The sequence below is a fragment of the Lissotriton vulgaris genome, chromosome 12 (assembly GCF_964263255.1).
Source record: "Lissotriton vulgaris chromosome 12, aLisVul1.2, whole genome shotgun sequence".
Lineage (NCBI taxonomy): Eukaryota > Metazoa > Chordata > Amphibia > Caudata > Salamandridae > Lissotriton > Lissotriton vulgaris.
This window is the reverse complement of record NC_141700.1, coordinates 501,847,391-501,874,840: the sequence shown is the minus strand read 5'-3', so window position 1 is coordinate 501,874,840 and position 27,450 is coordinate 501,847,391. Positions and strand designations below refer to the sequence as shown.

At 51.3% G+C, this 27,450-nt stretch overlaps 1 protein-coding gene across 1 annotated transcript in view; it reads left to right on the top strand.

Annotated features, from left to right (window-relative positions):
• EDC4 (enhancer of mRNA decapping 4) overlaps positions 1 to 27,450 on the top strand; it is an 841,744-nt gene that overhangs the window by 33,720 nt on the left and 780,574 nt on the right. Inside the window, exon 2 of the mRNA XM_086945254.1 lies at positions 1,602 to 1,761. Within this exon, the coding sequence (XP_086801380.1) occupies positions 1,602 to 1,761 (160 nt within the window). The remainder of the gene's footprint in view (positions 1 to 1,601; positions 1,762 to 27,450) is intronic.

Sequence of the window (27,450 nt, the reverse complement as noted above, 5' to 3'; positions counted from 1 at the left end):
TTAATGCAAAGCGGGAGGGGGGAGGAAAACAACAGCTTCAAGGAACACACCGTGCTGTGCAAAACAAATGAAAGGTGTCGCAACTTCAGAAAGGTTTGTTTACACACGCTATTGTTGAAAAATGTAAATGCCTACACACGCTACTGTTTTTAAAATACGAATGCTTTTGGAAACATGAAGAGCGGCAATGCTGTGTGTGACAAGGCAGTAGGGGGAAGTGCACGGAACAGGCGCCCTCTTAAGCATCTAATATGTCAGGGTTGAGGGGGGATGTGTGTAACTGTTCCGGCAGTGTAACAAACAGAGCTGCCGACTTATGTCCTGGGAAACCGTGTTCCAGTCTTGACGTGGGCTTTAACAAAAGAAGTCTATGCTAAAAATTAAAATTAAACGTATTATAAATATTAAAGAATTCTACATGATTTAAACAAAAGAAAACAAGTGGGAAGTGACTCAACGTCCTGAGATGCAAATGCGTGTGTGCCAATGCAGGAGGGAGGAGTGCACGGTACTCAGAAGCATCTGATGATTCAAGAAGGAGGGAAGAGAGAGAAGGGGAGGGGGGAGGAGAAATGCGACACGGCGGGCAGGGGAGGGGGCGGAGCGGGGAGAGGGAACAGACGGAGGGAAGGCAGATAAGGGGAGGGGGGAGGAGAAATGCGACACGGCGGGCAGGGGAGGGGGCGGAGCGGGGGCCTGGAGTGTGGCTGACGGAACAGATGTGCACGCGCCTTAAGCTCAATGCGCATGCGCATTGAGCTTAAATTTCTCGTGCACTGCAAGGAATCGCCGCGATTCCTTGCAAGTTGGATAAAGAGTGGATAAGCCCCCATAGTCTCGCTTGCTCGATGCGCATGCGCATCGACAGGCGAGACCTAAAAACCTGTATAGAACACCTCTGCAAACTACATTGTCTTAAACACTTTTCTATGAGGAGCATGTACATTGAGATTTCACAAAAGGTATTATTATTGATTGTGAATGGTTGATCTGTGTCTAAGTTTGTGTCTAAGAGAATTGTAATCTGTGACTGAATGCTTGAAGTTTGGACTGTGCCTGATTTTGAGTTAAAGCATATTTTAGGATTTGGTTGGATGAACCCAGGGATCATTCATTGAAATACTGTTGAAGTTTATTGAATGTCTCTTTCTCCACAGCAACCTTAGTTTCCCTACCCATGGTCATTTGGGTGCTGATGAGGGTGAGTGGGATGACTGCAGATAATGTTTATTGTATTTTGTTGTTTTTGTAGTGCTTCTTGTCACAATGAGGTTTCTTCATTGTTTTGTCTGCCAGCCGAGATATAACCAAACTCACATTCTGAATGTCAAACTTTGTTTTAGATGTTGTTGGGTCCAGGACTAGGATGTGCTTTAGTTATTATCTGATAGATAGTGTACTTTTCAGAACGACACGTTCTTTACAGATCTCTTTGGGAGGTCTTGTTTATTGTCTAGGCCATTTGCATTGGGAGGTCTATATTTAAGTTGTACCTATCTTGCAGACATTGAGAGTTATGGGCTTGTTGCTATGTTTCATTTTGTAATAGGTTATGTTTGGGTAGTTTCCAGGACTGATCACTTATTTCTTTCCCTTGCTAGAATCAGCCAACGAAGACCGTGGGAATCCCAGCAGCTCCTACAATGGGGACCTAAATGGCTTGCTGGCTCTGGATCCACTAGGAGGAGGAGATAGTTCCTCTCTGTCTAATGTGAACCTGCTAAGTGTTCCTATGAAAAACGTCCAGGATAAGCAAGTAATGTAAGTATGAAACTTGCGTTCTTTGAGTGCAGCCTTTTAGTAACCAGCTTGCCTTCACCCTTTCCAGCGATACTCAGTATACATGCACTCTTTGCACCCACTGGAATCACCATTGCAAATAGTGCTAAACCTGGTCAAGAGGGGGCTCGGGGGGAGGAGAATACAACCGCTCATAATACTGAGCAAGCTCGGCATTGATGTCTGATTGAGTGTTGACTGCGTAGCCTGTGGTGTCTCGTATAGCACCCATTCGTGTCTTACGGACTTCTGAGCACAGCAACCTTGCCAGTGTTTGTCCCAGCCTATTTCTGTCTGCATGTTGGCGAGTAAGGTAAGCTTTATAATCTAGGTCACAAACGTCCGACCACCTTGCTGTATTCTCCGGGTAGGTCTGTCAGACGTGATAGAGCGGCAGTCAGTGTCATTGCCTCGACCTCCAGCAATCGTACACGCGCCTCTATCTGCAGTGGCCCGAGTGAGGGACACCTTAACCCCTGTGTGATGTATCACGCAGTGCATCAGACCCAAGCTTCCACGTGGGGATGGAGGTGCAAGTCCCCTTCCCCCATTTCAGTGTGACCATCAGAAGGTTATGATCAGACAACGTACTGCCCAAGTATTCGGAGCTGAATATCGTTTGCCAAAAATCCATACTACAGAAAAAATAATCTAATCGAGTATGTACTTGGTGACTCGGAGCTTAATGTGAGTAGTGCACTTCCCCGGGATGCCCAAAGCACCAAATATTCTGTAGGTGGGAAACCCTGAACCAGCGCTGGAAGTGTCTCGTCGCCTGAATCCCATGTGTGCCTAAGAGAGGAGGTAAGGCACGATCTAGTTTTTTTTTCTGCAGAGTTTTATATAGCGCGAACTAGACCCAAACCGAATCAGGTATCAGAGCGCTTTACATATCACCAGTTACGTTACATGAGGACACACATTCATTTTAGGCATGGGGAGATTAAGTGATTTGCCCAGAATCACAGGAGGTTTTGGCGATGTTACCGAGACTCGAACCCAGATCCCCAGAAATTCCCCCCTCCCAAAGCCCTCTCAAGCCCTGGGACACCGTGATCGTACAACAGTGATGGTGACAGTGTCTTAAAATTCACCCTGCAGAGTATTAAGCGAATACAGGGATACTATTGAGGTGGCGCGTCCATCTAGAGTCCTCTCCAAGGCCACATACCAGCCTTCCTTGTCAACAAGGAGCCTAACCCTCACGAAGGGCACCCCTGGTTCCACCGAAATCAATACTCCCTTGTGCATATGTACAGTAGCAGGTCCTGAAAGTATTCGGAGCTGTATATCAGGGGCCAACAACCCATGTTACAGAAAAAATAATCTAATCGGGTATGTACTTGGTGACTCGGAGCTTAATGTGAGTAGTGCATTTCCCCGGGATGCCCCAAGCACCAAATATTCTGTAGATGGGAAACCCTGACCCAGCGCTGGAAGTGTCTCGTCGCCTGCATCCCATGTGTGCCTAAGAGAGGAGGTAAAGAGCGATCTAATTCATGTATGCAGTTGAAATCCCCCTCTCCCAAAGCCCTCACAAGCCCTGGGACACCGTGATCGTACAACAGTGATGGTGACAGTGTCTTAAAATTCACCCTGCAGAGTATTAAGCGCATACATGGATACTATCGAGATGGCGCGTCCATCTAGAGTCCTCTCCAAGGCCACATACCAGCCTTCCGTGTCAACAAGGAGCCTAACCCTCATGAAGGGCACCCCTGGTTCCACCCAAATCAATACTCCCTTGTGCATATGCACAGTAGCAGGTCCTGAAAGTATCTGACCACTTCAGCACACTGTCTCTAATTCTTCCTTTGTGAGGTTTGTCTCCTGTAGACATGCAAGGGGAATTTGTCTGAGGAAAGCATACATTCTGTGACATCTGGCAGGGGTTGCCATGCCCTGGATATTCCAGGTTAGAGTATTAAAGGTGTTAGCCATGGACATGTACATATCACCCCACGATCACCATCACCCAGTTTGTCCCCCTCCTACTGCCACCCCATGCTCCGCATCCTCTCCCACCCCACCTAGGACACTCGTAGCCAGGTAAAAACAATTAATAAGAGACACTGAGAAACCACCACCCTACCCTGGCTTGAAAGCTTACCAGCTTACCATAACACCCCAAACATAGTAACTGAGAAATAACACTTATCTGCAACAAAAAACGGCCTTGCGAAAGTCACAGGTGGGGGCCGGCAAGAACCGACAGTGACTAGAGCAACAGTTTGTGGTGCAACCCCTATTGGGCCCAGCCAGGTAATATTACCGCACCAGTGCCAGCATCCGTAGTTACAGCACGGTGCCAATGATCATAAGCGACCTACAAAGTAGGTCACAACTGAGTTGTGTTGTCCCCACTAATCCGTAGGATCTGTGCGTTTGTTGGAGAACATAAACTTTAGGAGAGGTATTCAGACTGATTCCAAGCACCCCCACAGGATATGTTGGCGTAGAGACCAGCTAGGTCACATTGCCTCCATATGCCCCCCCCCCCCCCCTCCCCACCTTACCCGGGGGTGAATAGTTTCTGGTAACCACTGAACATGACAACCCTGACCCCTTAGGTATCATGGTAACAGATCAGAACCTTCTGCTTCGTCACTTGTGCTATTTTGTTCTCAGAGAAGTATACAGAGAATACACACTGGGACGTTTTCAATATATTTATTGAACCAACGTTATTCTTGTATAAAATACATATGCTGCGAGAATCAGTAGACAGAAGCAGATGGAAGTGATTACAAGCATCAAAGGAGTAAACAGTTCTACCATGGTGCTAAAACAGTGTATACATGCAGGCATACGATACAAGTCAGTAATCAGACATACTCCTACTATGCAAACCCTACTCTTAGTGTACCTAGAGTGTGTGTAGATGTGAAGCTAAGAATCCCCCCCCCCCCCCCTCCCCCCTCCCAAGGGACGATCCAACCCCTTTATCTGGCAGGAGAGAATGTAGGACCCTATGTCAGCGTCTATTCGGTGATCCGTGATTTTGCATAGCCGGTCCACCACCTCTTCCCAGAATGTTCCTAGTTGCGGACAACTCCGCATCATGTGTAGGAACTCCGCCCCCTCTAACGTATATCGTGGACACAGGGCAGTATGTACTCCGAAGTACTTCTTAATCTTAGCAGGAGTAAGCTATGCTCTATGTAATACAAAAAAGTGTACCACCTGAAATCTGGCGTTTCTGGTACTCTTCCACGCTCTCCTGACTATATGTGCCCATGAAGTCTCGGGAATCTCTTTGCCCAGGTCCGCCTCCCATTTCCGTTGCAATTCTCCTAGCGGCTCCGTTCCCTCCCCTACCATGCGCTGATATAAGCATGTTACCACATTGAAGGTCCCCGCTGCCATTACGGCATACCACGGTTGTCCATGGTTCTGAGAGCCCCTCCCTCCAATGTCTCTGCACTGCCGCAACCAGGGCCGAGTGTAATAATCGCCGCGAGGGAGATCATACCTATCTTGCAAGGCCTGATAGGGCAATAGGGCTCCATCTTCATACAAATCCCCCAGCACTTGTACTCCCGATGCCTCCCACTCCGCCAGCGCTGTCCAGTCCCTCCGTGGGGGAGGGCTGTACACCTACCCAGTGGTATCTCTGGAGCATATGGACAAGCAGCATCCATTCTGCGCTGACTCCGGATCCAACATAGCCTTAACGTCTCTTCTTCGTTGGTAAGCGTACCCAGGCATAGCCGCTGCTGAAGTACTGTGAAGGACAATACATGACGCGGTATCCAGTGCCCCTCAGAACTGACAGTGCCCCGAAACTCTAACGCAACCGCTTGAGTAAGCCACTGCAATTGAGCCGCCAAATAATAGAGCTCGAAGTCCGGTACCACCAGTCCCCCCCTCAACTCTCAGGCGCATCATCGTGTTCAGTGCCAACCGTCTCCTACCAGTCCCCCACGGAAACCCTCCAACCATTGAACGGAGCTGTCGAAACACGGATCCCGGGACACATATCGGTAGTGTTCGAAAGTAATACAACAACCGGGGGAGCACCACCATCTTCAATAAGGCTACCTGGCTTGCCACCAAGAGCGGCAATGTGCTCCAAAACGCCAAACTACCCTTAAGGCCTCGCACAGCCTGCTTATGTTCTCCTCCATGAGATTATCTGATGAATGATATATGTTAGTTCCAAGATATGGCAAGCAGCTAGCTTCCCAACGAATATCTTGAACATGAGAGGAGCCAACAGCTATTGGGGTCACTGGGAACAAGCAAGTCTTTGCCCAGTTCACTCCAAGCCTGGAAACCCTGCCAAAGTGGGGGAGCAACGTCGTCGCTCGCTCCAGAGCTTCCCCTGTTTTGGCCAAAACATAAGTAAGTCGTCAGCATAGAGTGAGATATGCTGTTCATCTCCACGAAGGTCGAGCCCAGAATAACTCTGCCCCGATCTGGCATGCGCTGCTAGCGGTTCGATTGCCAACGCGAATAACAAGGGTGAAAGCGGGCACCCCTGCTGCGTCCCTCGCCCTACGGAGTAGGAGGAGGAAACAACATTCCCCGTCCGTATCCGGGCTGTCGCTGAATTGAAAAGAATTCCAGTCTACCTCACAAACGTGTCCCCAAAGCCGAATATCTGCATAACAGGTACGGCCATTCCAGGCTATCGAACGCCTTCTCAATATCCACCGACAAGATGGCTGCTGTTGCGGCCGTACAGTGTTCCTTCCCCATTATTCTGAGTGAGCGTTGCACACTAGTGGCCTTGTTCTGAGTCGGTATAAACCCCGCTGGATCTCGTTGAACCAGCTGCATCATATACGGAAGTGGCTGAGTCGCGAGAATCCGACTCAAAAGTTTATAATCGGATGTGAGTGTGGATAAGGGGCGGTAAGCAGTCCTATCTGAGGCGTCCTTCCCAGGTTTCAGCAGTGGCATAGTAATCGCCTCTCGTGTGGAGGCCGGTAACTTTCTGGTGTCCCTCGCCTCCTTAAAAACTGGCAGCAGCTTAGGGGCCAATATATCAATGTAGGCCAAATAAAACTCTATGTGTAGCCCGTCTATGCCTGGCGTTTTATTATGCGCCATATCCTTAACCACACTTCTAATATCCCTTTTTGTAATCTCCTGTCCAAGCAGATCCGCCTTCAACTTGTCTAGCTGCGGCAGTGTGACATTGGCCATAAAAGTCCCTATGGCACCCTCAGTAACCCTTAATTTGCTCCTATACAACTCGTTCTAGTAGTCCAAGAACAACCCATTAATCCACTGTTCGGTGTAAACCAGAGTCCCCGTCTGCAAGGACAGATTTAGAATGGGGGTGCCCCGGTGGTCGGATTGGCCAGCCAAGCAAGCAACGTGCTCGCCTTACCCCATTCAGCATGTGCACGTGCCAAATATTTCTTTAGTCAAAACAACGCAATCTCTCTAGCTGCGTCGCCATTGCTTCTTTCGCATCCAAAACTTCTCCCTGCCCCGCTGGATTCTCAGGGCGTGCCCTGTCGGCCTTCCTCAAGCACTGTTCCGTCATTTCGACATCCTGCAACAGTGTCCTCTGCACTTCTATCATTTTAGTGATACACAGACCCCCCACCACCACCGTAAAAGCATCCCATTCAAGCGCGTCATCGACACCGTACTCTTGTTGTCAAGGAAATATTGTGTAATACCGGCTCCGACCTCTTCACGGAAGACAGAGTCCTCCAATGCTTCTGGCCGCAACCTCCAGGTCGGGATCGCTGGTCTCTCTTGGGCTCACTGAATCCTGAGTAATAGCGGGTTATGATCTGAGAGTGTTCTTGCAAGGTATTCACTATGGCCACGTAGCATGTATATCTGGGGAGCATAATATTGCGTCTAGCTGCACGTGCAGTTCGTGCAGCGCGGAAAAGGAGTAATCTCGTTCCCCTGAATGCTGTGCACACCACGTGTCGATTAGGCCCCATCTGTCCTGCCAATTTCGTCTCAACTTGTTGAATCTATGTATGGGTGACACGGGTAATAGGGGGTGAGACCTATCCATGTCAATATCCACTATAGAATTAAAATCTCCTCCCATGATCACCGGGTCTGTCCGTAATGGTGCCAACCTACCTAACAATTGAGTAAAAAATGCAGCCTGATCTACATTGGGAGCATATACACTACTTAACGTGACATCTTTCCCATTAAGGTGTCCCGCCACTACTACGAGCCTCCCTTCTGGGTCCACCAATTGACATGCCGGTTGAAAGGGGATCCCTGCTCTAACCCATATCAACACCCCCTGGCAAAGGCTGAATATGTAGTATAAAAAAGTTGCCCCCTCCATCTACGCTGCAACGCCAGGCCTTCGGCACGAGTAATATTTGTCTCGTGGAAAAACGCAATGTGGGCCCCTCTACGCACCAAATAAGCATGCACTCTATGGCGCCTCAGCATCGTACGTAACCCCGCACATTCCATGTAATGCATTTTACTTCAGGTAACGCCCCCATAACGTATCTGTAACCCCATACACAGCTGCTCACCTCCTTCGGACACACCGGTGGCCCCGCTTTCCCTACAGATACCGCAACATCCCTCGATTTAAACCCCCCCCCCCCCCCCCCCCCCCCAGAACAGGCGCTAACACTAGTTCCCATCCAAACCTAAAAAAAACAACTATGTCCACCTGTAGCCACTGAGGACTCACAAACCTTAAGGGCAACGGAGGCGACCAAAGGCCGAGATGACCCGACTATCGCCCGAGTCTGGCGCCCTACCCCCAGTGAGGTCTTGGTCCCCGGTTTCTCAGGGCGCCCACGATTTTGTGAGAGCTACCTCATTACAAAAGACCAATATCCATGGGGCTGACCGCCCGCTGACTACCCCCATTAACATATGCAAAGCAGTCCAATACGTAAAATGTCACAACTAATAGGAAGCCCCTCGCTAGCATTATCCAAGCACTCTCCTCACCACATTAAGCATCAACAAGTTCATCGCTGTTCCAGGTGTAAGCTGCGGTAGTGAAACACTCCCAGTTTCGGAGTCATTTGGTTCAGAACCTTCCAGCCCCTTTTCCCTGTCCGTGTCTGCCATCGATTTGTGAAACTCTTACTTGTAAAATTTTGGACACCGCCTTCAGTGATGCTGACCTCTCTGTCTCCGTTTGGGTCACCGTGGGTCTTCTCGTGCCCGGACGGTGCCGCCTGATACGCTGCGACCTGCGGGCGCAGCACCTCAGCAGTCAGTCTCATGGTGCGCCCTGCATCGCCAGTTCCTGCCCGGTAGGATTCCAGCCAAGCTCACGCCTCCTCCGGGCTATCACTAAAGTGTGTTTTACCGTCCAGTATTATTCTGAGGCGCGCGGGGAACATCAACGAATACTGCAACCCTTCTTCTCGCTGCTCCTTCTTAACTGCCTGGAAGGAAGCACGGTGGCGTTGTACCTCAAAGGTGTAATCCAGGAACAGTGCCACCTTGCCATTTTTCACCTTGTATGGGCCTTCTGATCGGGCTTTGTGTAGCAGCAGATCCCTGTCTTTTGTGGTGAAGAAGCCGCGCCAGCACTGATCTAGGAGGTCGCCCAGGCGCCGGCGGGCGAGCTGGAACTCTGTGAGATCTCTCCAGGGTATAAAATGGAGACAGTCCCTCTGGTGCTACCACAGTTTTCAACCAGTCTTCCAAGTAGTCTAGCATATTGGCCCCTTCCACTCCTTCCGGCAGCCCCACCACTCATGTTTTTGCGGCGGTTACGACCTTCTGCGTCCGCGGACCCCCATTCTAGGACTTGCAATCTGTTCATAACATCCCCCATTCTGACCTCTAGAGTCCTTTGAGCAGGCTCCATGACCTCCAGCACCGCTTCCGTCTATTTCACTCTATCAGACAACTTTCCATGATCCGCGCGGAAAAGACCCAGGCCTGTTGCCACCTCCGCAATGTCCTTTTTCAGGGCCTCTCTGGTGTCTGTGACGGCTTTCAATATTTGGTCTCTGGCAGGGATTCCACAGCTTCTTATTTCCCCTGCTCTGTCGCTGTATCCACAGGATCATGGGTTGACCCCCCTTGCTTCCCTCGTGGTTTCCCCATGCCTCGTCTTGTCCTTAGCCTACAACATCGTATAAGTAATTGAGCTATCTGAACGCTCTCAAATCTCCAATAGAGACTGTGAGGCGCAACACTAGACCCACTCTATGTGCCGGGCGGCTCCCCCACGACCGGGCTTATCAATATTGTAGCTGCGCTTCTCACCGTCCAAATGTTTCCCAGATCTCTAGAATCTCGCCTTTTCTGGTTGGGCAGTGAGAGCTCCTGTATTTAACCAGTCCGGAAGATGCCCCCACACAAGTGCCCTCTCCTCTGTGGGCCTCAATCCTCTGCAGCTGGGCTGGACTATGAGCATCCTAGCTGGGCACTGTCGCACCCTGTCAGTCGCGGTTTACAATGTTAATGACCCCGGGTCTTGAGCTTGGCATACACCCCAGGCGATTTCAAAGGGGCTATGACTCTCTTTGCAGCTCAAGCACACCACCAGCCAGTTGATCCCCCTGTGCAAGTGTCCTGTAAGGGTCCACCTCCGCGTCGCACTCTCTTTTTCACTCACCTTCCGGAGCATTGTCCTGCAGCCACAGTTAAAACCAATGTCTCTGGTTCCCACTGCTTTCCTGGGTTTGGTGCTGTGCGACGTTCGTTCCGGCTCCCACTCCAGATGCTGCCGCAACCCTAAATCCTCCGAAGCTCCTCCGCGTCCGGTCCGGTGCGCCCTGCAGTCGCGTCACGATGCTCTCGGCCTAGCAGGCTTCCTCGGAACCCACCAGCGTCAAGAGTGCGCACAGTTGGGTACAAATTACAGAGCCCCTCCTATTAAGCCCTTCTGCATTGGGGTACACTTTCTTTCGGGTCCCGGAGCCCGGCAAGGCATTCAAAATGGCGGATCTCTGCGCACTCAGCGCTCTGGTCAGAAGATCCTGCAGTGCCGCCGGGCCCAGGACGTCCTCTTGTGTTCCCCCAGCGTGGACCTCATCTGCCTCTTCGCCCCAACGCCGTCATCCGCTACTCGCCTGAATCTCACCCCCGTTAGGCGGGCCTTCTCAGTCATCGCGGCCCCACAGCTCCCCCTCAGTGCCGTCCCCAGGGGTCGCTCTGAAATCCGATCTGGCGCCACCACTCACAGTCCGCAGCATCCCCTCGGCCTCTGGGGTGCGATTCCGCACCGATCTCCGGCAGTCACACAGGCCTCAGGTCGCCTTTGTTAGCGCCATCTTGGGGACTTCTGGGACGGGCACTCCACTTCGCTCGGCCTTCTGCAGTCAGCAAGGGCAGAATTGTCATCTGCACCTTCCTCCCCGGTTCCCCAGGTCAGCCAGCTCAGTCTCCGGGGGGCTCATCATTGGCTCTCAGCCCAGGATAAGTTTTTGGGTCGGCACAGAGCTCCAGGCTCACATGTCCGTCCTCATTTCCTCATTAGCCACCCCCTTTGGGGCAAACCATGCCCTCAACGTCACCAGCTACAGAGTGTCAGCCGATGCACAACCTGCAGCTCTCCGATCACATTAGTAGCAAGCTGAAATGTACGCGCTGGTGTTGAATTGCTCTGTGCAGCATCTTTTGGGGAGCACTCATGGTTCAAACGCGGTGCGTCCATTGGGGCGTGGGGGCGTAGCCCCCCGCCCGCAGCTCCCTCGGCGTTTGAACTTAAGTAAACTGAAACAGTTTACTTAAGTTCAAAGACGCCGAGGGAGAACTACTAGTCGGCATGACGTGGGACCGCCCACGAAGGGGGTGTGCGGTCTGACGTCATGTAGGAGCAGCAGCACAACACAAGTGCGCATGAGTGGGGACGGAGGGCGCATTTTCGCACCGTGCCCACTCATGCGCACAAGTGTTTTTCCCTTTTCTGCTCATGCCCATTAGGAGCCCTTCGGCCTCCTAATGGCCGTGCTGAGGGCGAAAATTAGCTGTGCCCCTAAGCCTCGCCAGGATTTGCTGAGAGAGGCCACTCCAGGGCCGTTCGTTAACAAGGCGCCAAGGGGAGCAGCCCTGAGGTGGCTCGACCGGCTGAGGAAGGTAAGTTTTCCAGTTTTCTTTTATATTCATAATCGATTTAATTGCATGCCCACCCACTAACCGCGTGATAACCCCCTGGCCCCTCCCCAACACCCCCTCCCCCCGCGAGCCGCACCTGGTCTGTGTGAAGCTGTGTAGTATCTAGTCTGAACGGATTGCACGTGTTGGCCTGCATGCATGCTGCACAGTAATACGAGACGGAAGCAAGCCTAAAAATACATTGAGTAGTTTGAAAAATATTGTATTTACTTTGTGAAAGCCCTGCTTTCCCCAGCTGTTGTGATACGTGCTGCCCGTGCCTCGAGGCTTTGTACGCGTTGAGAAAAGTGCACTCAGAGCATTTATGCTGGTAAACCAGGGCAGCCAAGAGGCGCTGTGTGATACTGATATGCATTGCATGCAGGCTGGGCTCCATCGGAAAGCCATGTGTTAGAATGCTGGAAGTTACGGCTGGAGACTTAATGGGTCTGGGAGACTGACAGGATATGAAGAAAAGCCAAGGGCAGTGTTGGGGGAGGGGGAGGGGTGCAGTGGGTGATCCTATGGTCGCTGAGGGACACAACAATAGACTAAAAAAGTGTAGCTAAGTGGTGAAGGTGGCTCTCCTGAGGCTTGCCCGGTGCTCCTGCAGGCTGGGCTGCCCTCTGAATCGGCTAGTCAGCTGATTGTAGTGACACAGGAATTATAATATTTTATTAGCAGGAAGCTGAAATCATCCGCACTGGGGCCTCAATCTTCCTATTTGGTACAGTCAGGTCCCAAAGTGGCCTTCTAGTTGCAGCAATTTTAGTATCTTCTTTGAGTTTGATTGCGGGTGTAATTTCTAATATTTATATGTGTTCCTCTTCCATGCTTGATCTTGTTCGTGAGAAAGTGTCACTCATAGTCGTTAAATGTCACTCATAATTTCACTGAAATGTTCAAAATGTCACACAAAAGCAATCTGAAACCTTGGCAGCTATGGAAGCGCTGTCTGACAGCGGACATAATAAGTGCATAGGGATACTGAGAGGACAACGAGTGCATAGGGACACAGAGAGGCCAAAGAGTGCATAAGGACACTGACAGAGGCCATGAGGGTTAAAGACTCAGACTCAGAGGGTGTGCATAGAGACACGGACAGAGGCCATGAGGAATGCATAGTGACAGAGGCCATGAAGAGTGCAAATGAACACTGACAGATGCTGTGAAGAGTGCATACGGACATTGACAGAGAGGCTATGAGGGTTACAGACTCAGAGGATGTGCATAGAGACACAAACAGAGAGGCTGTGAGGAGTGCATAGGCGCATTGGCTGAGAGGCCATGAGGGTTACAGACTCAGATGTAGGACATAGAGATACCGACTGGGGCTGTGGGGTGCAGACCGAAAGAGGGTGGCTCAGGAATACTGAGAGGGGAGATGGGGGTGAACAAATCTCCGAACCCCCTTATTGCCTTCAGGCTCGCTCGCTGCGATCGCCCGTATACGTTGATTTGTTCTGCTTACGCCTCACCAGTTTAAAATTCCACCAGCCGCCCCTGTCATGGTTATAACCCCAATAGCCACTGGGACGAGTGCACCACTAAAAGTCTGTGTTGAAAGACATACTTTGGGTGTATAAATTGAAAACTGACAAAAAAGGACTTAACAACATACCATGGAACCAGCTGAGTTTTTGTTAGGCATCCAAGTGGATGTTATAGACCTAAACACCCTGAAACTTCAGCACATCGTCTCTAGCAACATCAAGATGAGTAGGGCAAAAAACTGAAAGCAGTCACAAGCGTGAAAGCATGATGAAAGGGCCAGTTACCATACCAGTATGTACAACCTGATGTGATGATAGAAAACTACTCCACTATTCTTTCAAGATTGACACCTCACACTTGGTGTTGTCTACTTTTATGACTTGGATCCACTACTTGTGTGCTATTCCGTATAGTACCACTTGAAAATTATACCTCTCTATCGATACAGGGAAAGCAAATCAGGCTATAGAATATGATTACACACACTATGCCATAAACATATAAATGAAAACTATGTTTATGGAAGAAGACTGGGCTTACACAAGCACACTACCCATGCTAACTACCATTTCCAGTACATTTGATCATTTGACACGGGACTGTAGGACATCCCCATCCCGTAATTATCTACAATGACCGTACCGGTTCAGATACATCACAACACACTTATTTCCCCTTTCTTGTCCTTGACTTCACATAAATGGGTACTAGACAGAATATATTATATTTGTGAATCGCATTTGGGTAGAATTTGTTCTAGTAGACCTCATTTTCTATGGCTTTAGCAAGAAATGTTCCGTCTCTATTCGGTAATACGGAGTCACGTAAAATCCTGAAGGGATGGCACTACATTTCCCATCTTCCCACCAACACTGTGTAGTCCTCCATTCTAAAGGACTACTCCTGCTGCCAGCAGTTGTCGGAGCAGCACAACACGTGAAGTACATTAGCTCGGGGCACCCATCACACACTGAAGTTAGCTCGTTGTTCCAATGCGCCTTTTCCTGCTGACTCCTTATTGGTCAAATAGGAATTCGCGGTAATGAGTCGGCCGGCCCAGAAGATAAAAACATGCTCTCCTCCCAACTACCATGCCACTAGTCGAATAGAGCAGGAGCTAAGTGGGTGCACGTGACCCCTGATGAAGTAAGTGCTTTTTTTTAATCTTCTTTGGGATTTGAGTTACGGAGCTACTGGTAGTAAGAAGCCTATACTGATTAGAAGTTTTACTTTTTACTCTTACTCTTCTTTACCTAAATACCTAAGATTTGACTACAGGGCCAAATCATTTGACCTCCTGCCTCTGCAGGGTCTTATGTTCCCGAATTTTGGTTGACTCAATATTAGAACCTAATGAAAATTTGCCTAGATGTAGTACACGTAAGTTTCAATTCTATTAAGGACACGGAGGCGAGGATTATGCCTTCTTCCTTCACTTTATTTTTTACAGCAGCCATATTTCAAACACAACAACAAACTACTATTCCCATGAACAGCTGGGAAATAGGAAAGTTCACAACGGAAGTCCTTTATCTCTGCCCACATTCCAGCCTCCACTTGGTTCCTTTCACACTGTTTCCTCTTCCTTCGCGCGAACAGTTCCCTATTGAACCTCACGCATCCTGTATGGACCAATCATTTTCTGCAAAAAACAGGCAGCTTAAGAACCAAGACCATGAATTAGTCTTCAGAACACGCACTAAGCAAGCACTGCTATGCAAAACATAACCATAGATAGTAAAAAGCATGTACATACATCTCAAGTGACCCTTGAAACAAGTTACTCCAGAACGGGGAGGGCCCGCATCTTCAATGGTTGCCGGGCAGGATAATCCTCGCCTCTGTGTCCTTAATAGAATTGAAACTTACCTGTACTACAGATAGGCACATTTTCATTCTCTCTCAGGACCGGAGGCTCAGATCAGGCCAGTTCAAACCTCCTAAAGGTTGAGTCTGAGGACCAGTCCGCAGCGCGCTTTAGGTCTTCCAAACAAGATCTGAGGGAAAAAACCTTTGAGGCCATTGCCCCTCTCGTTGAGTGGGCACTAAACTGCTTTGTGTCAATCCCCGCCTCTTGCAAAACCCAGTGCATCCACCTGGCTATAGTTGGCGAAGAAACCGCCCTGTATGGTTTTCGTAGCGCAATAAGCAGTTCGAGGCATGTGGGCTGCTGAATTCATATCTGTGCATAGATCGCCGCCTAGTGTTGGGTCCGGATGATTGCACATTGTTGTCCTGGAAGAGTCTTCGAAGTATCACAAGATAGGTGGCTCCTCCCCTGGACTACAGTGCGCATGGGCATCCACTCCATCCTCAGATTGTTTTTTTCCGCCATTGGGTTCGGATGTATATTTGTTACCTCAAGTTCGGAATCTATAAAAAACTTTCTTTTTGGCCAAAAGGCCTTTAGTTATAGTCGGTATTGTCTTTGCGATCAGTGCCCAGTACTTGTTTCAGCTCTGTCCCTGAGCCGGACGTCAAGAGGAGCCGCGTGGCTTTTCGGCACTGAAGGCCCGGTCGATGCTAGAGACCTTATCGACGATCCATCATGGAACGGAGCCCGTTAAAGAGATGTCCCGTTTGCAACTCCAAGTATCCTCACATCAATGTCCACCGGGTGTGCAACAAGTGCCTGTCTCCAGATCACGATGAAGCTAGCTGTATGGCTTGTTCTCGGTTCCCCTCGAAGAAAACTATTAGCCTTCGACGCGCTGCGCGGAAGGAGGCCCAGCAGACGGCACCTGACCCGGTGAACATCTTCGATGCCGAGGATGTAAGGGATCGAGCAGGAACTTCAAGAGAACCTGTCTGATCCTGCATCGGAGATCGACTCCAGTTACGACGCGGATGTGGAAATGGTCGATACTGAAGACATCGTCGACGAGGTAGGAGACGACGATGGGGCCTTGGGGGCCGTGGAAGATAGCTCAAGCGAGGAGCTAGGCCCAGCCGTTAGTTCGGGGGCCGCAGCCAAAACACTCGATAAGGCTCAGGTCGAGGGATCGCCACATGGCCTTACCCAAGATCGTACGCTTGGTTCTACAGCCTCGCCTCAAGGCCCGGCTACGGACATTTCTAACGAGCCATCGGTTGACCGATCAAAATCGAAACCGAAAGCATCGGTGTCTACACAACTGAAAGCACTGGACACTAAATCGAAACCAAAAGTGCGTATTACTTTGGTCGGTTCGGAGACCTCTGATTCATCGGCACCGACAAAACAGAAGAGTGTTATCAACCCGGTGAGGTCGCTAAAGGGTGTCGAGCTGAAGACCGGGGCACCGAAGAAACTGGTCAAGGACGTCGACCCGAAGAAGTCGGCGCCGAAGGCCGTCGACACAGACAAGGGACTCGGAACTCAGAAAGTTCTCGATCCTAAGCGTCGACCCGACAAGGCTAAAAGCAGTTCAGACCTCGAGTCCACAACTGGCGGTGGCTCGAAGGAACCCGTCGAGTCAACACAGCCATCCGCCTCTTTTTCGAAGCAGGTGTCGGACTCGCTGAAACGCATTAAAGAGAAGGCTACTACTGTCGGACCAAAGGCTACTCCACCCCCGAAGCCGGTCAGTAAACCTCCAAAGTAGTCGGCACCCATCCAGTTCACACTGCCGCCGAAAGTGGTACCTAAGGCCTTTGCCCCTAAGACGGCCGTCGTAGCGACCAAGAAGGTGCCCATGGGGCCGAAGCCTACAACTACGGAGGTGGCCACCAAGCATCGACAGCCTCCGCCGGAAGATCAGTCGAGGCAATTCATAGACGCCGAGACGGGTAGACTTACTATTTTCAAGCGAAAGATCGCCCCAGAACAGCCTATGGAGTCATATAAAATTCCATTAAAGAAAAAGAGGGATTCTGCTACGTCACCTCTTCTCTTTGAACCTATCAATAGGGTCAGCATGGAGCTGGACATCATGATTATGCAGCTACAGGTTAGCTGTTCAGTCTTTTTAGACTGTGTGTTTGCAATGCAGCCTGGGAGCTTTCTATGCTTTCAGTGAGTTATGAGAATTTCTACTGCTTTCTGAGCATTAAAACAATTTCTAAACAATCTTTGGTGTTGTTTCTCATGTTTTTAATGCTTATTATTTATGTATGGTGGAAATTCTTCACAGCATATTTCAGCTCTGATGTTATTTGGCTGCTATTGCATGTTTTTATATATATATATGTTTATGTGTGTATATATATATATATATATATATGTGTATATATATGTGGGGCACATATAATATAAGTGGAGAAGTGTGGCTCAGGGGTTAGAGGCGGCAGACCCGGAAGCTGAGATCGGCCCTGGACCAGGGTTCAATTCCCCGCCTCGGCGGGTCTTGGGCTAAAAATTCCACGGACTCGATAATTCTCGCTCCGGTGCCTTCTCGACTCACGGGTTCACACTCTGCGACTCTGGGCAATAGCTTGCTTAATCTCCACAACGGCCCCTCGCGGCGGGATGCCTGACTTTCACCTTGTGGATACCCTGCCGGGGTTATCTCACAGGGGAATACCAGGACGGGTTCCCTAAGCAAGCGCCGGGAAACCCACTGCGGGTAGCTGTGCGCTATATAAGCTCAAATACATTTACATATAGTGTTTCCGGGGCCCGCGCATGGGCGGGAATATTCTAATGCTTATGACTTTGATGAGGATACCCCTGGAAGAGAACTAGGATTACAGGTAAGTAACTAATCCTTATCCAATACGGTTATTGTCTGGAGTTAACATCCACTCCACCCAACATTCCCCCAAGACACCGCCCTATGTCTACAGAGCATTTGCAATTATTGCAGCAGGAGGTAGTCGGCATGCTGCAAAAACGAGCCATAGAGCTCGTGTCTGTGGAAGAAAGTGGGACAGGGGTGTACTCGCTGTACTTCTTGATCCCAAAAAAAGGACGGGTCCCTCAGACCCATACTGGACCTCAGGGCCCTAAACCAGTACATTCTCTCAGAACACTTTCACATGCTCACATTACAGCAGGTTCTATCGTTACTCAGTCCGGGAGATTTCCTCGCAACATTAGATCTGAAGGATGCATATTTCCATATACCGCTACACCCGTCACACAGAAAATACCTCAGGTTCACCATTCAGGATCAGCATAATCAGTTCAAGATCCTCCCTTTCGGAGTGACAACAGCGCCCAGGGTGTTTACCAAGTGCCTGGCGACAGTGGCTGCACACCTAAGGAGACAAAATGTTCACGTCTACCCATATCTGGACGACTAGCTTGTCCAGGCGAAGTCGGCCCAGCAATGTGCCGCCCACATGTCCCACACCATTCACCTTCTTCACGATCTGGGGTTCTTCACGATCTGGGGTTCTCACTGAATTATCCAAAGTCCCACCTTCAGCCCGCCCACGTACGGCAGTATCTGGGCGCGACAATAGATATTCTGGCAGCCAAGCACAGCCAAATTCAGTGAGGATCAACAGCATGCAATTGCTGATACAAAAATTCAAACCACAACACTCGCTTCCAGCACGGGTGTTCATGCAGTTGATAGGCATGATGGCCTCCGGCATCTTCATAGTCCCGCACGCAAGACTACACATGCGTCCGCTTCAGGAGTGCTTAGCACGTCAGTGGAATCAGGCTCACGGACAATTGAAAGACCTAGTGTTGGTGACTGGTCGCGCATACAACTCTCTGCATTGGTGGAATCCACAAAACCTTTGCAGGGGCCGACAGTTCCAGGAGCCTGTGCCACAGATTATACTGACAACAGACGCATCTCTCCAGGGATCAGGAGCTCATGTACTCCACTACACGGTGCAGGGACTATGGACAGTACAGCAGAGGAAGATGCACATCAACCTTCTGGAACTGATGGCTATCTTCATGGCGATGAAAGCATTCAAGGTACATTTGTGCAACAAGGTTGTGTTGATCCGGACGGACAGCATGACGGCCATGTACTACATACAAAAGCAGGGAGGTACACACTCTCCACAGTTATCTCATCTGGCTCAGAGCATGTGGAAGTGGGCCATTCAGAGGAACATCTTCCTCATGGCGGAACACCTCCCGGGCAAGGACAATCAGATGGCGGACCTGCTCAGCAGGTACAGCCACCAGATGCACGAGTGGGAGATACATCCATCAGTACTCCGACCGTACTTCCAGCAGTGGGGTCATCCAGAGATAGACCTGTTCGCTACAAGGGAAAACGCAAAATGCCAAAGCTTTGCCGCCAGGTTCCCACACCCACAGTCGCAGGGAAATGCGATCTGGATGAACTGGTCAGGCATATTTGCGTACGCTTTTCCCCCAGCACCTCTAATACCGCTGGTGGCACGCAAGCTGAAGCAACACTCGATGACTCTCATCCTGGTTGCTCCAACGTGGGCACGCCAACCATGGTACACCACGTTTCACGGGGTGTACGGGGGTGTCCTGACCTGTCTCAGGACACCAACGCGCCGCACTGCCACCAGCTGCTGCGTGTGCTCCTCGCCCCACTGCTGCTCGCAGAGCCTGCCTCGCTGACCCCGACCCTCTGCCTCGCTGATACGGCCCTCGCCGTATCTGCGTGTGCTATCTCTCTTGTTCCCCATTTGTGCCGAATATCTGTTTGTCTGTTTATTTCCCCATTTGTGCCGTTTAACACCAGTTTGTTTTCCCATCTGTGCTGTTTTAATCTTTCCTCCCAAGTCTTGTTAATCGCATTGCATTTTTTGTATCCCCAGTGCTGTATTGTGTTGTCACTACCTGCCCCGCTTCCCGCCGCCGTGCTCGCGGCCACGCCCCCTTTTTCTTCTGTGCCCTTCCCGCCTCCCAGCTGCTCCTCCCTCCCTCCCACTTCGCCATAAATGGCGACCGCGCGGACGCGCCGATTGTGCGCCAAAGGCAAGCCCGTCTGCGCCCGTCCGCGCCTGGACCGCGCCCGGACCGCGCCCAGCGCCATGACCCCTGGCCCCCACCGACTATGCAAGTCGACCCGACAGACCTACGATGCCGCCACCCTCAACGCACTCAATGCCGGCCGGAACCCCGCCTGCTGCCGAGCCGCCCCGAAACGCTTCCACGGACCCTTCACCTGCACAACCTGCAAGTTCACCTGCCTCCGAACATGCACCGCGCCCACAATGCCAAACCCCAGCAGCGATCTCAAGTGCATCCTGCTCAACACCCGCTCCATCCATAGACACGCCGTTGAACTCTGGAACCTGCTTGACACAACATCACCAGACGTCGCGTTCCTCACTGAAACCTGGATGAACGCCTCCTCAGCCCCCGACATCGCCATCGCCATCCTGGATGGATACAAGATCATCAGGAGGGCCTGCGTCAACCAGACCGGAGGAGGCATCGCCATCGTCCACAAGAACACCATCCGCATCACGACCGACTCCAACGACACCGCCGCCGCCGCCGAGCACCTCCACTTCCAGATTCACACCGACCCAAAGACGACCCTCAGAGGCACCCTCATCTACAGTCCCCCGGGACCACGCAAACAATTCAGCGAAGACATCACGGACTTCATCAGCCCACACGCCCTCCCCTCCGCCGACTACATCCTCCTAGGGGACCTCAACTTCCACCTGGAGAACAACAAGGACTGCAACACCGCCGCCCTGCTGGACAACCTCGCAAACCTCGGACTCAAGCAACTGGTCAACACCCCCACCCACTACGCCGGCCACACGCTTGACTCCGTCTTCTCATCCAGCAAGCACATCGGCTTCAGCCACTCCACCGGACTTCACTGGACCGACCACAGCTGCGTCCACTTCAGATTCAGAAAAACCACAACCCACCACCACCTGCAACAGGTTCCTCACAGAAGCTGGAGCAAGATCACCGCCGACCAGCTCACCATCTCCCTTAGCCAGAACCCACCTGCCAGCACACCAGACCCCAACGAAGCAGCCCGCAAATTCACGCAGTGGCTGACTGCCTGCGCCGACGACCTCGCACCACTGAAGAACCCTCCCAGCAAACCCAGAAGCAAGAAGTCCCCCTGGTTCACCGACGAACTCAAGGACTCCAAAAAGACCTGCCCGCACCCTCGAGAAAGCCTGGCTCCTCGACCGGACCACTGACAACATGACCGCCCTCAAACATGCGACCCGCAAGCACCACCAGCTCATCCGCACCACCAAGAAGAAATCACTGAAGGATCGACTGGACAACCACGCCCACGACAGCAAGGAACTCTTCAGCATCGTCAAGGAGTTCTCCAACCCCAGCACCGGCAACAACGACATCACCCCTTCACAAGATCTCTGTGACTCCCTCGCCTCGTTCTTCCACCGCAAGATTGCTGACATCCACAACAGCTTCGGCACACCATCCTCGCACCCAACCGCCAAACCAACGCACCCCACCACGACCCTCCGCACCTGGACCGCAGTGACCACCGAAGACACAGCCCGCACGAAGAACACCATCCACTCCGGATCTCCGACTGCCCCCTGCCCCCACCACGTCTTCAACAAGGCCGACTCCACCATCGCACCCCAACTCCAAGACGTCATCAACACCTCCTTCGACACCGACACCTTCCCGGAGAGTTGGAAGCATGCAGAGCTCAGCGCCCTACTGAAGAAACCAACAGCGGACCCCACCGACCTCAAAAACTTCCGCCCCATCTCGCTCCTCCCTTTTCCTGCCAAAGTCATCGAGAAGATCAACAGACAGCTTGCCGCCTTCCTCAAGACGAATGTATCCCTCGACCCCTCGCAGTCCGGTGTCAGAGCCAACCACAGCACCGAGACCGCCCTCATCGCAGCCACCGACGACATCCGAGCCCTGCTCGACAACGGGGAAACAGCGGCCCTCATCCTCCTGGACCTCTCCGCAGCGTTCAACACTGTCTGCCACTGCACCCTAGTCCAACGCCTCAGCAACAGCAGCATCCAAGAGAAGGCATTGAAGTGGATCATCTCGTTTCTCGCGGGAAGAACACAGAGAGTCCGCCTCCCCCCGTTTCGTTCCGAGGCCACCGAAGTCATCTGCGGCGTCCCGCAAGGATCATCACTCAGCCCCACCCTCTTCAACGTCTACATGAGACCTCTCGCAGCCATTGCACGCCAACACAACCTCAACATCATCTCATACGCCGACGACACCCAGCTGATCCTCTCCCTCACCAGAGACCCAGACACCGCCAGAACCAGCCTCCACGAAGGGATGAAAGACGTCGCCGAGTGGATGAAGAACAGCCGCTTGAAACTGAACTCAGACAAGACGGAAGTCCTCATCCTTGGACCATCACCCTCCGCCTGGGACGACTCCTGGTGGCCCCCAGCCCTGGGCGCCGCCCCCATGCCGACAGACCACGCGCGCAACCTGGGCTTCATCCTGGACTCCTCCCTCTCGATGACCAGACAAGTCTACGCCGTCTCCTCTTCATGCTTTCACACCCTCCGCACGCTCGGCAAGATCTTCCGATGGATCCCGATCTAAACCAGGAAGACGGTCACCCAGGCCCTCGTCACCAGCCGGCTGGACTACGGAAACACCCTCTACGCCGGAACCACAGCCAAGCTACAGAAAAGACTACAGCGCATCCAGAACGCCTCCGCCCGACTCATCCTGGACATCCCTCGACGCAGCCACATCTCCGGCCACCTGAGGAACCTGCACTGGCTCCCCGTCAACAAGAGGATCACGTTCAGGCTCCTCACCCACGCACACAAATCTCTCCACAACCTGGGCCCCAAGTACCTCAACGACCGCCTGACCTTCCACACGCCCACCCGCCAGCTACGGTCCACGAGCCTCGCCCTCGCCACAGTACCACGCATCCGTAGAGCCACCGCAGGCGGCAGATCCTTCTCCTACCTGGCGGCCAAGACATGGAACTCCCTCCCCACCCACCTTCGGCTGACCCAGGACCAACTCGCCTTCAGGAGACAACTCAAGACCTGGCTGTTCGAGCAGTAGCGGCCCCCTTCCCCCAAGCGCCTTGAGACCCTTCCGGGTGAGTAGCGCGCTATACAAGTGTTTTGATTGATTGAACTCTCTGTGGTACCGCATCAAAGGCTACACCTCACACCCAGGCTTTTGACGCAGAGCCATGGCGACATTCAGCATCCAGATCCGCAACAGCTCAACCTGGCGATCTGGCTCCTGAGGTCTTAAAATTTGGCTACCTCAACTTGCCTCCTGACTGTATGGATATCATAAGGGAGGCAAGAAAGCCCACCACTAGAGCATGTTATGCGGCAAAATGGAAGTGGTTTGTCATTTATTGTGCCGACCACATCAATCCGCTAGATGCATCTACTCACAACATCATTTGTTATCTGTTACATCTATACAAATGCAATCTGGCCTATGCTTCCATTCGTATACATTTGTCCGCAATAGCAGCTTATCTCCAAAACAGGCAGCATCTCTTACTTTTCAGAGTGCCTGCCATCAAAGCCTTTCTGGAGGGACTCAAACGAGTTATTCCTCCCAGACACCCACCAGCACCTGTATGGAACCTAAATGTGGTCCTCACCAGGCTGATCGGTCCACCTTTTGAGCCTCTACACTCATGCGAGATTCAATTCTTGACATGGAAAGTGGCTTTCCTAATAGCAATCGCATCGCTACGACAAGTTAGTCAACTTCAGGTACTGACTATCCAGGAGCCATTCATACAGATTCACTCCAACAGGTTGGTACTCCGCACTAACCCTAAGTTTCTGCCTAAAGTGGTTTCACAGTTCTATATCAATCAGACTATAGAACTGCCAGTGTTCTTCCAGAATCCTGAGTCAGTGGCAGAGAGAATGCTCCACACACTAGACGTCAAAAGAGCTCTAATGTACTACATAGATAGGACAAAAGATTTTAGGAAAACAAAACAACTGTTTGTTGCCTTTTTGCCACAACACAAAGGCAACCCCATTTCCAAAGCAGGTATAGCCAGGTGGATCGTTAAGTGCATTCAGATTTGCTATCAAAAGGCTAAGCGCACATTAACGGTTCCCCCAATAGCCCACTCCACGCGAAAGTTGGGGGCCTCCATGGCTTTCCTTGGAAATATTCCTTTAGAAGACATATGTAGAGCAGCCACATGGTCTACCACACACACATTTACAAAACAGTACTGTGTAGATGTGCACTCCAAACAGCAGGCAGCTGTAGGGCAGGCTGTTATAAAAACACTTTTTCAAACTGCTGCAGCTGGCACGGGCGGCCGCCGCTAATGGAGGGACTGCTATATATTCTATGCACAGATATGAATTCAGCAGCCCACATGTCTCGAACCGAATATGCTACTTACCAGTATGCATCTGTTCTTGGCATGTAGGGCTGCTGACATTCATATCGCCCGCCCTCCTCCCCGGCACCTGTAGCGGCTGCAGCACTCAGAATTACTCTTAGCATGGTCATCACTTACGGTATTACACTCAATCTTTGCCACAATGGCGAAAAACAATCTGAGGATGGAATGGATGCCCATGCGCACTGTAGTCCAGGGGAGGAGCCACCTAGCTCGTGATACTTCGAAGACTCTTCCAGGACAACACTGTGCAATCATCCGGCCCAACACTAGGCGGCGATCTATGCACAGATATGAATGTCAGCAGCCCTACATGCCAAGAACAGATGCATACTGGTAAGTAGCATATTCGTTGTCTCTCACCCGGAGGGCGGACCACTTCAGTCAATTCCTCACATGCTCTGAGGCATTCTACCACACACAGTTTTGGGGAGTCTAGGAATGCTGGTGTGAGAAGGTGGCTTGGCATATGCTGTCCACTAATTAAGGCATGGCTTGGCAGTTCAAGCTGGACTGTTCCCATGAGGCACAGGGTCAGTCTGATTTGCATATGGCCATGTCTGAACTGGGGTGGCAGAATGGGCTAAAGAACGGTGATGGATTAAACCCAGATCTGTTGACTGGGTGTGAGTGTTTGATTGGTTCAGATGCTCCGTCCATCACCACCCCCTTTTGTACCACTAATTAAAGTGGGCACCTTGTACCAGTCCACACGGCCCTTATGATGTATGAGGTCAAAGATAACCTAGTGGTAGCTATGGAGAGCAGCCTTCAGGCTTAATCTTGAAGGAATGTAAAGCAGCTTGTTTTACCAGAATATAACCTCCTAAATGACTAATTGAAAGGATAACCACATAGATTTTATATAAAATATGTATTTATTAATAAAGCACTCTGTACCAGTCTTTACGAGCGACTAGGGCACAAAGCATACAATACTGAATCAATAGAACATTCGTAAATAGCTCAATACTCAGCGGGGTCCAGGGGGAGACCGAACCATATACTAAAAGAATGGTATAACAGCAATGACTTGACCAGACACAGTGCCTAGAGCACGTAGAATCGCTGGGACCACAAGGAACCACCCAGAGGAGTGACACAGGGAACCCACGGAGGACGGGTGCAGTGAGGAAACAGACGTGTGCTCTGTGCAGCTCTATGGGAAAGTCTCTGTTGCAAATTTGAAGTTTGAGGACACTTCTAGGAGGATTTCGAGCAAACCCTTTGGAACATAGGAGGTTCTAGGGCCAACCCACCAGTTCCTACCGAGGTACCTGTTTTACCTATTCCAGAGGAGCCTGGTGCATAGGGGTCAAGTGGTGTCAGAAACCTTTGTCGTTTTCAATGGAGAGCTTCTAAGAAGCTGCTGCTGCCAGGAAGGCGAAGAGTGTCCGGTGGAATCCAAGCCTGGATTCGAGGTGAGAGGAACCTGAAAGCACAGGGGATAGTCTGGGTCTCTTCAGGTGACCAGGGGCTCGGTATTCGAAGACCCACCGATGTCGGGTGCTTCAGGTGCAAAGAAGAGTTGCTTGAATCTGCAGCCACGGGGACCAGGAGACATCGAAGATGACCAGGATCCGGAGATGAGCTGTCCCACGAACGATGTAGAGTATTGAGGGGTCGATGTCCGTCTGGAGCACCAACAAGCCTTGGAAAATGCAACCCACGCGGTTAGAGGAAACAGGTTACGGTGTGTACCAGCAAGGTCCAGGGGACTCTCCAAGCGATGGAGAGTTAGGGCACGTCTGGAGCAACCGGGTAAGCCCAAGAACAAACAAGGTGACCCTTGCCAGGACCCACAGGCACAAGGACCAGGGATTGTGAAGAGAACTCAAGCAAGTTTGGAAAGGACCAACCTACAGGACACTCCACTCTGAGAGTGGAGGCCGGAAATCTTCTGTGCAAATACTGCTCGGGTTGGGACTACACGTAGTCCAAAGCACAGGCTCAGGAATCGTCACTAAGCATATGCAACTGCAAATGTACCCAGTGCACAGGAGTTTAGGTTCCACGGTGCCCACAAGGGATACTGGTCTCAGAATCGCTGAGTAGGCAGATCAACCTCTGGGACCTTCGGGAACCCACCTCCTGAGTTGCTGAAATCTTCAGAGTCCTCAGGAGCTCGGGAGAAGCAAACCGGTCAGATGTGTTTAGGTGCCTGCTGTTGCAGGGGTGTAACTCCTTTACTCCAAGGGAGATTCTTCAGTCGTCGAGCGTCGTGCTGGCAGTCAACGTACTTGGTTTCTTCTTAGCAGAATCTTGTCCAGGTAAAATCTAAAGTCCTGTGGTCCGGTAACCCACTTTATACCCATGGGAAGGGGTTGGAAAGATTCTGTGGACCCTCCTAGATTGTCCAGTTTCACGCCAGAGCAGGAGCCAATGGCTCCCAGAACTGGTTTGAGCAGGACTATGCACAGGGACACCCAATATACCCCCAGGGCAGACTTTCTGGCACTCTCAGAGTGCACCCACCCAGCCCCAATACACTAACCCTGTCTGGGAGGTGGTCACACCTCCCTGTGACAGGATGCCTATTGTCATGCCTTCCTCTGCTCGAGCTTGGCTCAGCATCAGGAGAGCAGAATCGTGTCTGTGACTGGCAGCATCCATTTTGTGCTGCCCGGGTCGTGAAAACTGGTACCGGGTAGACCAGTCACCCACAGTAGTGGCTTTAGAAGGGTGGAGCCATACCTCCCACACCAGCTACTGGTGTGGAGGTATGATTCCAAGGTGTTTGACACCAAACATGACATGTTTCTAAGCAGCCGTTTTAAAGTTAGCGAGATTATAATGCACTTAAACATATATTTCTGGCTGCATCATAGACAACCCCGGAGAATGGTCTCCGAAGGCTGCAGAGGGCCTCTGCTCATGCAGGGGCACCCTCTCACGTCAAACCCAGCACCCTGCCTTCAGGGTTGTTACGGCCTGCTAT